Here is a 16,668-nt window from a genome sequence, read left to right as displayed (position 1 = left end):
ACAAAACAGCTGGCTGACACCTCAGGCAAAAAGCTGGCTGACACCTCAGGCAAAACAGCTGGCTAACACCTCAGGCAAAACAGCTGGCTGACACCTCAGGCAAAACAGCTGGCTGGCACCTCAGGCAAAACAGCTGGCTGACACCTCAGGCAAAACAGCTGGCTGACACCTCAGGCAAAACAGCTGGCTGACACCTCAGGCAAAACAGCTGGCTGACACTTCAGGCAAAACAGCTGGCTGACACCTCAGGCAAAACAGCTGGCTGACACCTCAGGCAAAACAGCTGGCTGACACCTCAGGCAAAACAGCTGGCTGACACCACAGGCAAAACAAAGCAATGTATGTAAGAAATTTAAATTGACTAGTAACATCGGAGATCACACCCACAACAGACAGTCACAGACAGAAACATCAGAAATGCTAAACAAGAATTTGTAGTACGAATTGCAGAAAACATCACAGGTAATCGCAAAGAATTCTTCAAATAAGTAAGAGAATAAATGCTTTAGAAAAAGGATAAAAGCAACGACAGGATCTTTGTTTAGCAGTAACGAAAAAAATAGCGAATAAGAACAGGGATCGGCGTTCACACACAACTCACTCCTCGGGTCATTGTTTACAACTGATCATGATATGCCCCGAGGCAGCACAATTTGTTGTCAGGGCCTGACATCGCTAAACCAAGTATTGACGAAATTAACGGCCTTCATATAATAAAATCCTTGGAGATGATGAGTATTAACAAATCAAACGGACGACGAAATACCTGCCAGAGATATAAGACTGTTGATACCAGATCCCCTGCCCAATAACAGTTATATTTATCAAATTAGAAGGCAAGGTGTCCGTAGGCTGAGGACAAAATCTGTGTCAACTAACTATCTATCTATCTATCTATATACATACATACATATATATATGCAATAAGATCACAGTAAACAGGTGATTTCAAAATATGCAAAACAACCACTCTGAAAGAATAGAGAAATTCCAAGCGCTTTCGTGACTACTCACATTATCAAGGAACTATATATATATATATATATATATATATATATATATATATATATATATATATATATATATATATATATATATATATATATATATATATATATATATATATATATATATATATATATATATATATATATATATATATATATATATATATATATATGCATAACAACCACTCTGAAAGAATAGAGAAATTCCAAGCGCTTTCGTGACTACTCACATTATCAAGGAACTATGAAAGTAAAGCATCCAAGGAAGGTATATAAGGGGGTCTGGCCAATACCTCACTATCAGATCCCACAACGGTTAAACACCTGACGCGCGCCGGCCCAACTGGACAGGTCCTTTGCACAACCACCAACAAACTATTCTATCCAAGAAAATTTTTAAAATTATTATTTGTCCAGTGTATTATTCTATTAATTATAAATGGATCTAATTTATATAAACCAAAGGAAATATTCATATTATTGTCAAAACTGCTTTTTATGAAACAAGATTCAATTATATTCCTGTCGACCATGGACTTGCTTGATACTACTTTCTCAACTTTTTGAAAATCAATTGGATGGTTAAAATCTCTTACATGAATAAATAGAGCATTGGAATCTTGTCCAGTTCTAATGCTATATTTATGTTGTTTTAATCTTAGTTCGAGATTTTTACCAGTTTGACCGTAATAAACTTTATCACAAATTTTACAAGGAATCTTATTGACTCATCCATCAGCATTTTGGGGGGGGGATTCTTTATCAAAAGTTTTTTTTACTGTATCAAGATTTTTGAATACAACTTTAATATTAAAAGTCTTAAGAAGAGAAGGCATATCAACCAAGTTTTGATGGTAAGGGAGAACCAACATATTTTTAGTTGAATAAGGCTGGTTGTCCCTTTTTGGATTGTAAAAAGTATTTCTAGCAACTTTAAAAGATTTATCAATTACATTTCTTGGGTATTTTAAATCATTACCTATTTCATAAATTTTGGATATTTCCTCATCTATGAACTCAGGACTACAAATTCGTAAAGCTCTCAAAAACATTGATGAGAAAACAGACAGTTTGACTCTATCTTGATGCGAAGAATAATAGTGGACATAGGAACAGTTATTTGTAGGTTTTCTGTAAATTTTAAATTTGAATTCATTATTACCCTTAATAATTAAAACATCTAGAAAAGGTAATGAGTTATTTTCTTCAAACTCAACAGTAAAGTTTATGGAATGGGCTAAGCTATTTAATTTTCCAAGGAAATGGTGTATATCTACATTTTTGGGCATAAGACACAAAATATCATCAACATATCTGAACCATTTAGCTCTATTAGGGAGGATTGTGTTAAGCAACCTTGTTTCAAAAAATTCCAAAAATTCAAAAAATACTCTTTTAATCAGGCCATTCCATCAGAATGGAAAGACAGTATGTTAGATCATTGCTATAATAAACTCAGAAGAATTTGTAATGAACTCAAAAACAAACTACAAAGAAAATTAGACATTTTAATTGAAAATAGTGATTGGACAAAGCATGCTAATAACAACTTTGTAATTAACTGATCAGATGAAATTTTAGACAAAAATACAACTGCTGCTCTAAGTTTTGGCTTAAGTTTCGCAACTTCAAAAAAACTTAATAATGTTGAAATTGCAAAAGCCTTTTGTAACTTTGAAAAATTTTCTGATTTGTCCTCTGATGAAATTAATATTAGTAAAGGAATGGTATATAGCTCTATGTTGAAACCAAACATTCCCAATTGCCCTCAAAGATTCTTTAAGGCTTATGATACACTTAATAACAAAAAAAAATTTGCGCCTTACTAAAGCAGACAAAATAAATGCAAGAGTAATTATGAAAGAAAATGATTACCAAGAAAAAACGAATAATCTCTTAGATGATACTGAAACCTATTCGAAACTTAGGAAAAATCCCCTAGAAACCGTTAGCAGCAATTTCAATAAAACAATAAAACTTCTACTGAAAGGCAAAGATGAATTAGTCAAACAATTTATTTCCACTAATCCATCTTTACCTTACATGTATGGACTAATAAAAACACACAAACCAGGGAATCCAGTCAGACCAATTATTAGCTCCATAGGGTCAGTTTCATATAAATTATCCAAATGGCTTGTTTGATATTTTGAGCCCTATTGTTGGCAAAATTTCTAACTTTAATGTTAAAAACAACATAGACTTAGTTGATAAATTATGCTCCTTGACTGACTTAAATGATTTTAACATGGTTAGTTTTGATGTTACTTCCTTGTTTACGAAAGTTCCTGTTGATGATTTATTAAGTTTCTTATCTGAAGAACTCGTTAACTATGATTTACCATTGCCAGTTCCTACTATCATTAAACTTATTAAACTTTGCATTGTTGATGCAAAATTTGTATTTAATGATAAGTTTTACACTCAGAAGTTTGGTATGGCAATGGGAAATCCTCTTTCACCTGTTCTTAGTAACCTATACATGGAATTTTTTGAAACAAGGTTACTTAACACAATCCTCCCTAATAGAGCTAAATGGTTCAGATATGTTGATGATATTTTGTGTCTTATGCCCAAAAATGTAGATATACACCATTTCCTAGGAAAATTAAATAGCTTAGCCCATTCTATAAACTTTACTGTTGAGTTTGAAGAAAATAACTCATTGCCTTTTCTAGATGTTTTAATTATTAAGGGTAATAATGAATTCAAATTTAAAATTTACAGAAAACCCACAAATAACTGTTGCTATGTCCACTATTATTCCTCGCATCAAGATAGAGTCAAACTGTCTGTTTTCTCATCAATGTTTTTGAGAGCTTTACGAATTTGTAGTCCTGAGTTCATAGATGAGGAAATATCCAAAATTTATGAAATAGGTAATGATTTAAAATACCCAAGAAATGTAATTGATAAATCTTTTAAAGTTGCTAGAAATACTTTTTACAATCCAAAAAGGGACAACCAGCCTTATTCAACTAAAAATATGTTGGTTCTCCCTTACCATCAAAACTTGGTTGATATGCCTTCTCTTCTTAAGACTTTTAATATTAAAGTTGTATTCAAAAATCTTGATACAGTAAAAAAACTTTTGATAAAGAATTCCCCCCCCCCAAAATGCTGATGGATGTGTCTATAAGATTCCTTGTAAAATTTGCGATAAAGTTTATTACGGTCAAACTGGTAAAAATCTCGAACTAAGATTAAAACAACATAAATATAGCATTAGAACTGGACAAGATTCCAATGCTCTATTTATTCATGTAAGAGATTTTAACCATCCAATTGATTTTCAAAAAGTTGAGAAAGTAGTATCAAGCAAGTCCATGGTCAACAGGAATATAATTGAATCTTGTTTCATAAAAAGCAGTTTTGACAATAATATGAATATTTCCTTTGGTTTATATAAATTAGATCCATTTATAATTAATAGAATTTGGGAAGAATTTAATAATACACTGGACAAATAATTTTTAAATTTTCTTGGGTAGAATAGTTTGTGGGGTGAGTTGTGCAAAGGACCTATCCAAGTTGGGTCGGCGCGCGTCAGGTGTTTAACCGTTGTGGTATCTGATAGTGAGGTGCTGGCCAGACCCCTTATATAGCTTCCTTGGATGCTTTACTTTCATAGTTCCTTGATAATGTGAGTAGTCACGAAAGCGCTTGGAATTTCTGTATTCTTTCAGAGTGGTTGGTTTGCATATTCTGAAATCACCTGTTTACTGTGATCTTATTGCATATATATATATATATATATATATATATATATATATATATATATATATATATATATATATATATATATATATATATATATAACCCAGGTACCCATTTTACTGAGTGAACAGGTGCAGCAGGTGTCTTATGGAAACACGTCCCAGATGTTTTCCGGCCATATCGGAGGAGATTCGAACTCCGTAGCTGTCCGTAGCTGTCCGTAGCTGTCCCGTAGCCATCGAACTACGGGACAACTAGTTACATTGTGTCCTAGTGGAAGTAGCTAGACGGTTCAGGATCTACATGCTCAGTATAAATCTATCAGTCAAGATTGCTGGTCAGCCCAAAATGCTTTATATGGCAGAAAACACGATAATGAGTTACGTTAGGTAAAAGGACACAAGTTCAACTAATGTGACATTTTACTGTGGCAACGTTTCTCTCTCCAGGAGCTTTGTCAAGCAGTTACGTTGCCATAATAAATTGTCACATTAGTTACACTTGTGCCCTTTTACCTAACATATTGTCGGTAATTCTACCAACATTATTACAATATGAGTTACAGTGACCAACATGATATAGGGTATGGTGAGGGAGGACAGGAGAGAGATATTGCCTATTGCACTCACTGTCTCACCAACCACTCACTAACTTATGCGAGACTCACGAGGATCGTCATGTACATACAACAGATGAGGCAATCTCAAGTCAACAGATTCCTGATGTTTGGTCAGTGACTTCGTCGGGACGAGCAGTTGACAGCGAGGCATCTGAGTTACTAACAGTAGTAGTGGTAGAAGCAGAGTTGTGATAGTCATGATTGAACTAGTGGCAACCGGAAGTAGAACCACTGGTACACACAGCTGTGTGAGTGGAAATGGAGCAACATGAGTAATTATGATAGTAATACTATTACAGTAGGGATAGTTGCAGTCCACGCCTTCCATCCAGTTCCATCTTACGTAAATTTTATGCCGTTTTTTCAACAGTGTATGGTATATTTTCCTCCGTTTTTTCATACCTGTCCCTGCCAGCATGAAAATATAAGTCCTTAATCTGGATAAAAGCCGATAGTTTTTCTCAGCAGAGAGCGTATTCTATCTTTCCTATGTACTCTGTCTGGCTGTTTGTCTGACTGTCAGTCAGTCTGTCTGTGTCTCTGTCTGTCTCTGTCTCTCTTTTTCTCCTGTTCATCCGTACCTCTCCCACTACACATCTATCTAATGCACACCCACTGTCACCACAACCTTTACCATCACTACCACCATTGGCGCTACTAGCACATCCACTACCATCACTACTTGCATGCATGTAACGTAACGTTGCACAACCACCATTTGCAGTGACGGGGACGATGTTGGAGGCTGGGCAGTACCGAGCCTCATTAGCGGTGTTGGCGGCGGTGGTGGTGTTCCTGGTGGTGTCCTCCTGCGTGTGGCGACGCACCAAGATGATCATGGCTCTCTACTGCCGCAGCAAGACCAACACACCGCCAGGTACTGCTACTTCTACTAAATGGCTTGCTAGTACTATTCCTCCATCTCGTGCTACTACTACTGCTACTGCTGCTATTACTTTTACTACTACTACTTTTACTACTACTATTACTACTCTATTGCTATTGCTGCTGCTACCTCTACTATTGCAATTGCTGACGCAACGGCAGCTTATAATAATCACTGCTACAGCTACGACTACTTATGTAACTACTGCTACAACTTCCGCAACTAATATTACTTTAGGCAGTGTAAACTATTGCTACCTAAGCAAACGATTATTCTTCCAGCAGTGTAAACTATGAGTTAACTTTTCGACTCCATTAGCTTTTGGCCTCAAAGCTGCCAGTATGGATCTAGTTGAGGTCTGAAATGTTATCAGGATAAATTTAGGTGTTACGAGTGATAGGATCGAAAAATATTGAAACCTATCAAAATAGTTATTCTCTAGTAAATGACCAGATTTCAGAGATTTCTTTTTTTGTTGCCCAAATACTCTCGGGATCTCGGGATCTCGGGATCTCGGGATCTCGGGATCTCAGGATCTCTCGGGAGATCTTCGTGAAATATTTGGATCGGCTTCAGTTTGTGTGATGCAATTGTAGTTTGTGTGGCGCAGTTCTGATTCATGTTACGCAGTTCTAGTTTCTTTGACGCAGTTCAGGTTCGTGTGACGTAGTTCTAGTTCTCGTGACGCAGTTCTGTTTTGTGTGGCGCGGTTCTAGCTTGTTGACGCTTCTCCTGTACGGATGTGAGAGGAAGATGACACTTGCTTGTGGTAAACAAACAGTGGTTTAACGAGACTAAACCAGTTTATTTGTCTTCAAGCTGATCTCTAGGCATCAGTACTCTAAGACACTGTACTCTACACCCTATTACTCTAAACACAAGTACCTTAGGCACAAGGATTCTAGATCCTACTACTTTATATCCTAGTACTCTAGATTCCAGTGCTCTAGAGCGACTGTTGACCTGGGTATTTGGACAGTCATGCGTGTTTTAAGCACATTCAGACATATTCTAGCTACATACAGGTTTATTTTCATGACATTCATGTTTTAGGCCTACACTGGCATATTTTAGGCACATGCAGCCATATCTGAAACACATACTGGCATATGTTAGGCTCATGCAAACATTTTGGGCACATACATGCATGTTTTACTCCAGTGCAATGCATATTTTAGGCGCAATTGCACATTTTAAGCACATTCATGCATATTTAGTAGAGATAAAAAATAGAGGCTGGAGTGTTTGTTTTCCAAGTGGTTCTCTGAGTACACTGACGTGTGTTTGGCTAATAAACTGACCATCACTGATAATGTTATGGTTCTCCCTGTTGCTTGTCTCTGTCTTTAAGCTGGTCAGTTATTCTTTTATTCACAAAGTTCTTTACACTAACAGTCCTTCATGATTCTCAAAACTGCTTAAAGCAGAAAAAAAAATGGAAGCATCAACTCGAAGGTTCTCAAACTTTTGTACTACTACTACTACTACTACTACTACTACTACTACTACTACTACTACTACTACTACTACTACTAATAATAATAATAATAATAATAATAATAATAATAATAATAATAATAATAATAATAATAATAATAATAATAATAATAATAATAATAATAATAATAATAATAATAATAATAATAATAATAATAATATATTTCTACATGTGCAAGGTATACAGGCCTAGCTGACATTAATGATATACTACTATATAGAAAGCCGCTTGGTGTGCTGAGCATTTCAGGCAAATTAGGTCAGTTATGTCCCAGGATGCGACCCACACCGGTTGACTAACACCCAGGTTCCCATTTTATAGTGATAGGTGAACAGGGGCACCAGGTGTCTTACGGAAACACATCCTTAATGTTTTCCAGCCGTACCGGAGATTCGAACACCGGACCTCAGTGTGTGAACTGAGTGCGCTAGCGATCGACCTATGGGACACCTATTCTGGACTGTTTCTCTAGGCATCTTCCAAAAATTTACCACAGAAAACATACCATTACTTCTTAGTACCCGGTTCACTGCAGCGCCTCAGAGGCGCTGCAGTGAACCGCTGCAGCGCTGCCTGAGCTGACTTCAAAACCTGGTTCTACCATCCTCAAGGATTCCATTCACAAGGCTCGACAAACGCCAAGGTACCTATTTACTTCTAGGTAAACACGCAGGTGCACCCAGTCTTACCCATATTTCTCGATCAGCCCGGGAGTCAAACCTTTTGTCCTTACATTGTGGACCCAACGGTCGAACCAAAATGACAACTCGTACAAATATTTTAAGCAACAGTATCTCGCTTTATAGATCTCCTGCTGCAACTTAGCGGAGGCCTACTCAGTAGGCACTCGTAGGCACATGAAGTGCCTATAGAGTGCCAGGATTCCGGCTCTTCGTTAGTGCTAACGCCTCGCTGACTCGAATAGAGACTAACGAGATATTGTTGGAAGTCGACTAGATTTGTGTGTGTGCTGCCGAGTTTAGTCTCATTAATATGGAAATGTCTTGTGTCTGGATCTCTCTCTCTCTCTCTCTCTCTCTCTCTCTCTCTCTCTCTCTCTCTCTCTCTCTCTCTCTCTCTCTCTCTCTCACTAACCGCTTCGTCTCTAGTAATTTCACGGACGAATACAAAATGCCTAGAAATCACTAGGTGAGGCACAAATAACAAAGAAAGAAATAGCCCTTGGAGTTGAAATTAGTAATGATTCTTCATTACTTACCAAAACAGTGATTCAGGCCACGAGGTACACAGCTTACATAATTCGCAAAATCAGTGCTGGAAAATGTTCCGTACGAAGCGTCAGAATCAATGCTGATGCTCTGCAACAAGCTGGCCAGAATGTGCTTTGAGTTCTACTCGAATTTTGAACAAGCCTGACCAGGGTGTTTCCTGAATTCTGTAATACCGGTGCCAAAAAATATTTTGGCACCGATATTACAGAATATACGAAGAGTCAACTATTGCACTATGGCAACGCAACACCAATAGAAATCACCATTGCAACCATTATGGCACCTTAGTAAGCTATTGTGACACCATAACCAGCCATTTCATAATCATAATCTATTTGTCACTATAGTCAGCCATTCTGATTGTTAACGGACATTTCGGCTCTATAATTAGCCATTATGTTGGTATGATGAGCCATTCCGACACGAATCATTATGTATTGTAGCACCATATTCAGCCTTTTCTTTAAATAATCAATCATTAGGGCACCATTACTTATCCTTTTGCTCCATAATAAACCAATTTTTGACACCATATTATCCATTTCGTCACCATAATCAACCACTGTAGCAGCATCATGGACTAAGGTTGCACGTGTACACAGATGGTTGTCAGTACGACGTGTTTGTGGTGCACGGCGACTCAGCGTGTGGGTGGGTGTGGACCGTGCTGCTGCCAACACTGGAAGACGTGTACGGCTACACTTGCTTCCTTCCTCAACGTGACTTGTGTGGTGGTGAACGTAAGTACCACAACCTTCACTGCACCTTTTGTTCACTACATCTCTTGTTCACTATCTGCATTGTTCACTACCCTTATTGTTCACTACAAATATTGCTCACTACACGCGTTGTTCACTGCAAATCTTTTCCTCGTGCAGTTTATTTGTTCACTAGCCTTACAAACAATAATTCTCCGTGTTCCGCTTCATTTGAACTTCTGCATTACACCAGTATGTCTGTGTACAGTACATCTGTTTATGCTGGTATGTTTGTATCTGTCTGCATGCCTCTGTCAATATTTATTAATGCCAGTCTGTCTCTCTGGATGTACCTGTCTCTCACCCGTTTTCTGTTTCAGCCTGTATATGTCTATCTGTCTTTCGTAATGTACAATCGTCTGTCTGTTTATAAGTATGATTACTTATATTCATGTTGTCTGCAAGGGTCTGTCTACTTGTCTGTCCATATCTTCACAAGTCTTCAGCTGCCTGTGGGACAGTCTCTGTCATCTCTGCTTCCATTTATCTCTATTTCTGTTTCTGTGTTTTTCTCTTGTAAAGAGGAATAGAAGATAAAAATATCTTTATTTCTCTTTGCCGCTGTCACAGTCTGCTGGATTTTGTCTTTCTGTTTCCTGCTTTGCCATTTCCAAATTAGTTTTTCATTGATAACTCTATCCATACCTTTATAAAAGTTTAGGTACATGTTTTATTATTTACAATTTGAGCATACATACAGAGGTACAAAAAAATACAGATAAGAGCAGCATATATAATCTTACTATTCATCTCGAACAATTTCCGTAACTCTGTCATAATAGGTACAAATTCGGTATGCATGAATTTACAGACCGAAAACCAAATTGTTTACCAGTTAGTATGTTATTATTCTCTCAGTATTGAATCCAATTTTCCCTAAATAGCTTTTTTTCAGTAATTTTATATCACCACTTGTCAACGAAACCGGCCACTAGTTTAAAGGGTTTTCCCGATCATTGTTTTTTAAATGTGTACAGAATATGTGTTATTTTCAATGTGTTTGCTCTTTTACTGTACTGAAATCTTAAGGATTTTCCCACGTGAAGAGGACAAGTCTTCTGCATGTTCGTGATATGCTGTCTGTTCCTGTGGCTTTTATTTTATCAGCATCTAGTAACATTTTCTTTATTGCCTCTTCAGTTATTTTAGTATCCTCTAATTCAACTGTCCAGGATTAGAATCTGCTACATGAAAAAATCTTCGTTAGTAAACAGATTTTCTTCTTCTTATCAGTGATTTCTCCGACATCTTTAATTGTTCATAATTTGTCTTGGTATTTATCTGTGTAAGTCTCTTAATGACTGTGCACCGGGAGGTTTATGTCAGTGTGTTTAAACCAAGAAATGTTTATCTTTCAGTGCGTTTTCAGTGAGAAGTATATATCTCCCTCAGTGTGTATACACCGAGAGGTGTTTATCACCCAGTGTGTATACAGTGAGAGGTGTATATCTCTCAGTTTTATGTTCACCGAAAGATGTATTTCTCTCAGTGTGTGTACATACACTGAGGGTTTATATATCTCAATGTATATACATCAAGGGCTCATTTTAACCCCCATTTTAAAGATAACATTATTCTTGAAGCTAGTGCAGAGGTGAATCAAGACTTTAATGACTTCTCGTGCAGTCAGCAGGTTACAACACTGAACACTCTAAGTCTTCTCACAGTGGTGATCGAGGTGATGGCAGCAGCGGTGGCACAGTGCAGACGTGTGGTGGTGGTGGTGACTCCATGCTTACTGGCGAACCCATGGGCAGCATGGGCCATGTACCATGCCATGCAGGCCGCCCTTAATACTCAGACAAGAGTCCTGGCGCTTGTACTTAAGGTATAATCATTGCTAGTTAAGAATTTTTTAGGCGTGTTATATATATGCGTCGTGCTGAATAGGTAAAACTTGCGATTTTGGTTTAAATAGCAAGGCTCTGCTTGCCGAATAAGGGAAGCGAAAATTTGTGTATGCACTAATTTCGCAAAAAATCATTCTGAACCTAACGAAAAAAATATATTTCATTGTGTTTGTTTATTATTAAATTATTGTAAACTAAAATATATTTAGCTGGATTAGGCTAAATTAAATTGAGCTTGTTATAATAAGATTAGGTAAGTTTTCCAAGGTTCTTTTGGTACAAAATTACTAATTTTTACATAAACATAAATGAAAAAAATATATATTTAAACGTGTAAGAGGAAATTTTAGAAAGGATTTAATTTTAAATGAGTTATTGCTAATTAACCAATTTTACCTATTCGCCACGACATACATATACATATATGAACAGTAGAGTTGACAGAGACACAAACCTATTAGAACTCTCGTGGTGACTGGTTCCAGTTCTATTTCTGCTACTCGCATGGACCATGGTTCGAGTTCCTGTGTACTCATTAACAGACATTCGTTACACAACTTATCTTGGGTTTATCCGTATGTTATAAATCACAAATGAACTTAAAAATGTTTTAACTACTTTATTTTAAAGTTCGTAAAAAGTTTAACCCCTCACGAACCAAAAACCATCAAGATTTTTGCTCTCCAAGTTGTTTGCAGGACATCCTTGCGTACTGAATTTAATACAGTAGAGCGACCCAACAAGTTTTGGTCTGCTCTCCTAATTGTAAACAACACATTTATGTACATTGTGTTTAATTTGATATGTAAATGGATTTTTATGCTGTCTTTATTAGGATCTGAAGACTGAGGACGTCCCTGACACCAGTGGTATCCTTGGCATCTTGAAGCTGGTGCAAAAGATCAATGTCCCTTATTGCTGTGACTGGCAGGGGGACGATCCCAGCGAGGATGTTGCCACTCACCAGCCACTCCACACCACTCAGCAGATGACTCACACCACTAAAATCTCTCGGAGCATCAAGAGATGCGAGTCGAAATTGACTTTTCCCCGTGACGTATCTCCAACCATCCGATCACGATCCAAGTCACCGAATAAGCAGCGGCTTTCAAATATGATCACTGGAAACAACGCGGCTTCCAAAAAGGACTCGGACGATGATATGAAGATAAAGGTGGGAGGTCCTGTCATCTACACAGAAGAGAGTTACGGTCTACAGGACCCCGGGTCACCCTGCTCTCTCACTCCCTTCATTCTACCTTCCAGTGGTGAGAGCCACGCAGCTCCTAGCAACTCCTCGGTCAGTGTCTTAGAGAATCATATTTCTATATGCATATCTCATCCATTTCACCTTTTCTTCAAGATCTGAGCGTAATTTGAGATCATTATTTACCTTATATTTAATTTCCTGATTCATTGATCGTGTACGCAATAAAATTTAATAAATTGTAAAAACACGTAATGGAAAATCTGGAAACATAAATATGCATATAATGTTCTTTAAACTGAGGAAAAATAAAGCAAAACTTCGTTCATTTTTCATTTTCAGGCTATAAGTTAGTTGCTAAATGATATTTATTTTTAAAATGTTTCGTGAATGCTTTTAATGTTACGAATTTCTGGTGCTAGTCAGTTATGAACAGAGTTTATCCAACAGCTGTTCGAGTCACTGAGGGAGTGCCTCAAGGTGTTGTGTACGGGAGACCACAAGAGGGTCTTCTGGCACACAGTTCGCTGTCACCTGGGTCCTCCAGCTCAGCAGCGCCGTCTTAATGACCACACAGAGGCAGAGAAACTGTGAGGTAACCACAATGAGATAACGTTAGTGGGCTCTCTTTAGAGGGGGATAGGAAGAACACAAATACATACACTTACAATGTCAGTGGGTTACCTTTAGAAGGGAGGGGGATACACGAACATACACTTACATTGTCAGTGGGTTATCTAGAGGAGGATTGGAAGAACACGAATACATGCACTTACAGTGTGAACTGGTTAACTTTAAAGGGGAAGGGGTTACACGAATACATACACTTACAATGGGAATGGGTAATCTTTAGAGGGGGTGGGCGGAAAGAACACGAAAACGTACACTGTACGACTCACTCGCCCTGGATTCAACCCCCACCCGTTCCGTGGTTTGTTTGCTATCTTGTTACTACGATTTCTTGAGTCTCGATTAATTTTTGTATCTTTACTAATACGCATTTCCTGTTTTGTTTAATACGAAGAGAATGATGTCCTTTGTTCGTTCTAATATGAAAACTGTTTGTTTTTTATATTAAATGTTAAGGAAATTTTATTATTTACATCCATATTTTACCTGGAATTAAAAAAATGGAAAAAATGGTTGCTAAAAATGTCCCAGTGTGAAGAATAAAAGAAATTATTAAAAAAAAGCGCACTCATAATAAATATTTCGGATTATACTGTATTTAGAAATGTTGAGAATTCATTATATTTTTTTCAGAAAAAAAAAAAAACTGCTGCGAGCAGAAAACTCGAAGAGCAGCGAGTACTGGACCACGGTGAGTGCCTGACAAGACCACGGTGAGTGCCTGACAAGACCACGGTGAGTGCCTGACAAGACCACGGTGAGTGCCTGACAAGACCACGGTGAGTGCCTGACAAGACCACGGTGAGTGCCTGACAAGACCACGGTGAGTGCCTGACAAGACCACGGTGAGTGCCTGACAAGACCACGGTGAGTGCCTGACAAGACCAAGGTGAGTGCCTGACAAGACCACGGTGAGTGCCTGACAAGACGACGGTGAGTGCCTGACAAGACCACGGTGAGTGCCTGACAAGACCACGGTGAGTGCCTGACAAGACCACGGTGAGTGCCTGACAAGACCACGGTGAGTGCCTGACAAGACCACGGTGAGTGCCTGACAAGACCACGGTGAGTGCCTGACAAGACCACGGTGAGTGCCTGACAAGACCACGGTGAGTGCCTGACAAGACCACGGTGAGTGCCTGACAAGACCACGGTGAGGGCCTGACAAGACCACGGTGAGTGCCTGACAAGACCACGGTGAGTGCCTGACAAGACGACGGTGAGTGCCTGACAAGACCACGGTGAGTGCCTGACAAGACCACGGTGAGTGCCTGACAAGACCACGGTGAGGGCCTGACAAGACCACGGTGAGTGCCTGACAAGACCACGGTGAGTGCCTGACAAGACTACGGTGAGGGCCTGACAAGACCACGGTGAGTGCCTGACAAGACCACGGTGAGTGCCTGACAAGACCACGGTGAGTGCCTGACAAGACCACGGTGAGTGCCTGACAAGACCACGGTGAGTGCCTGACAAGACCACGGTGAGGGCCTGACAAGACCACGGTGAGTGCCTGACAAGACCACGGTGAGTGCCTGACAAGACCACGGTGAGTGCCTGACAAGACCACGGTGAGTGCCTGACAAGACCACGGTGAGGGCCTGACAAGACCACGGTGAGTGCCTGACAAGACCACGGTGAGTGCCTGACAAGACCACGGTGAGTGCCTGACAAGACCACGGTGAGTGCCTGACAAGACCACGGTGAGGGCCTGACAAGACCACGGTGAGGGCCTGACAAGACCACGGTGAGGGCCTGACAAGACCACGGTGAGTGCCTGACAAGACCACGGTGAGTGCCTGACAAGACCACGGTGAGTGCCTGACAAGACCACGGTGAGGGCCTGACAAGACCACGGTGAGGGCCTGACAAGACCACGGTGAGTGCCTGACAAGACCACGGTGAGTGCCTGACAAGACCACGGTGAGTGCCTGACAAGACCACGGTGAGTGCCTGACAAGACCACGGTGAGTGCCTGACAAGACCACGGTGAGTGCCTGACAAGACCACGGTGAGTGCCTGACAAGACCACGGTGAGTGCCTGACAAGACCACGGTGAGTGCCTGACAAGACCACGGTGAGTTCCTGACAAGACCACGGTGAGGGCCTCTCAAGACCACGGTGAGTGCCTGACAAGACCACGGTGAGTGCCTGACAAGACCACGGTGAGGGCCTGACAAGACCACGGTGACGGCCTCTCAAGACCACGGTGAGTGCCTGACAAGACCACGGTGAGTGCCTGACAAGACCACGGTGAGTGCCTGACAAGACCACGGTGAGGGCCTCTCAAGACCACGGTGAGTGCCTCTCAAGACCACGGTGAGTGCCTGACAAGACCACGGTGAGTGCCTCTCAAGACCACGGTGAGGGCCTCTCAAGACCACGGTGAGTGCCTGACTAGACCACGGTGAGGGCCTGACAAGACCACGGTGAGTGCCTCTCAAGACCACGGTGAGTGCCTCTCAAGACCACGGTGAGTGCCTCTCAAGACCACGGTGAGTGCCTCTCAAGACCACGGTGAGTGCCTCTCAAGACCACGGTGAGTGCCTGACAAGACCACGGTGAGTGCCTGACAAGACCACGGTGAGTGCCTCTCAAGACCACGGTGAGTGCCTCTCAAGACCACGGTGAGTGCCTCTCAAGACCACACTGTCTCGCTGAACCTACTGTAAAATTACTATTGCAGTAGTTTTTGTAACGCTATAACCAAGTCTTAATTGGCTAATCACAATTATATATATATATATATATATATATATATATATATATATATATATATATATATATATATATATATATATATATATATAAACACTGATCCCTGTTTGAAGGAGACTCGAACCTACGAACCTTGGAACAAAGTATACAGTGCATTACCATTCTCACCACACTGGACAATACCTTGGCGTCCAGCTTGCGCTAGACGTTGATTCAAGGCTGTCAGCTTTCAGGGAGAAGGCTGCCTTGGATCAACGTCTAGCGCAAGATGGACGCCAAGGTATTGTCCAGTGTGGTGAGAATGGTAATGCACTGCATACCTTGTTCCAAGGTTCGTAGGTTCGAGTCTCCTTCAGCCAGAGATCAGAGTTTATATATATATATATATATATATATATATATATATATATATATATATATATATATATATATATATATATATATATATATGTCGTGCCAAAGAGGCAGAACTTGCGATCTTGGCTTAAATAGCAACGCTCATCTTGCCATATAGGGCAAGCGAAAATTTGTGTATGCAATAATTTC

At 39.8% G+C, this 16,668-nt stretch overlaps 1 protein-coding gene across 1 annotated transcript in view; it reads left to right on the top strand.

Annotated features, from left to right (window-relative positions):
• LOC128692017 (interleukin-1 receptor accessory protein-like 1) overlaps positions 1 to 13,369 on the top strand; it is a 50,340-nt gene extending 36,971 nt beyond the window's left edge. Inside the window, exons 7-11 of the mRNA XM_070085125.1 lie at positions 6,068 to 6,220; positions 9,562 to 9,699; positions 11,385 to 11,545; positions 12,403 to 12,867; positions 13,225 to 13,369. Of these exons, the coding sequence (XP_069941226.1) occupies positions 6,068 to 6,220; positions 9,562 to 9,699; positions 11,385 to 11,545; positions 12,403 to 12,867; positions 13,225 to 13,368 (1,061 nt within the window). The 3' untranslated portion in view covers position 13,369. The remainder of the gene's footprint in view (positions 1 to 6,067; positions 6,221 to 9,561; positions 9,700 to 11,384; positions 11,546 to 12,402; positions 12,868 to 13,224) is intronic.
• Positions 13,370 to 16,668: the final 3,299 nt, after the last annotated feature.

Source organism: Cherax quadricarinatus, chromosome 15 (assembly GCF_038502225.1).
Source record: "Cherax quadricarinatus isolate ZL_2023a chromosome 15, ASM3850222v1, whole genome shotgun sequence".
Taxonomy (NCBI): Eukaryota; Metazoa; Arthropoda; class Malacostraca; order Decapoda; family Parastacidae; genus Cherax; species Cherax quadricarinatus.
Note: the sequence above shows the minus strand (reverse complement) of the source record. Positions and strands in the feature narration are given on the sequence as shown.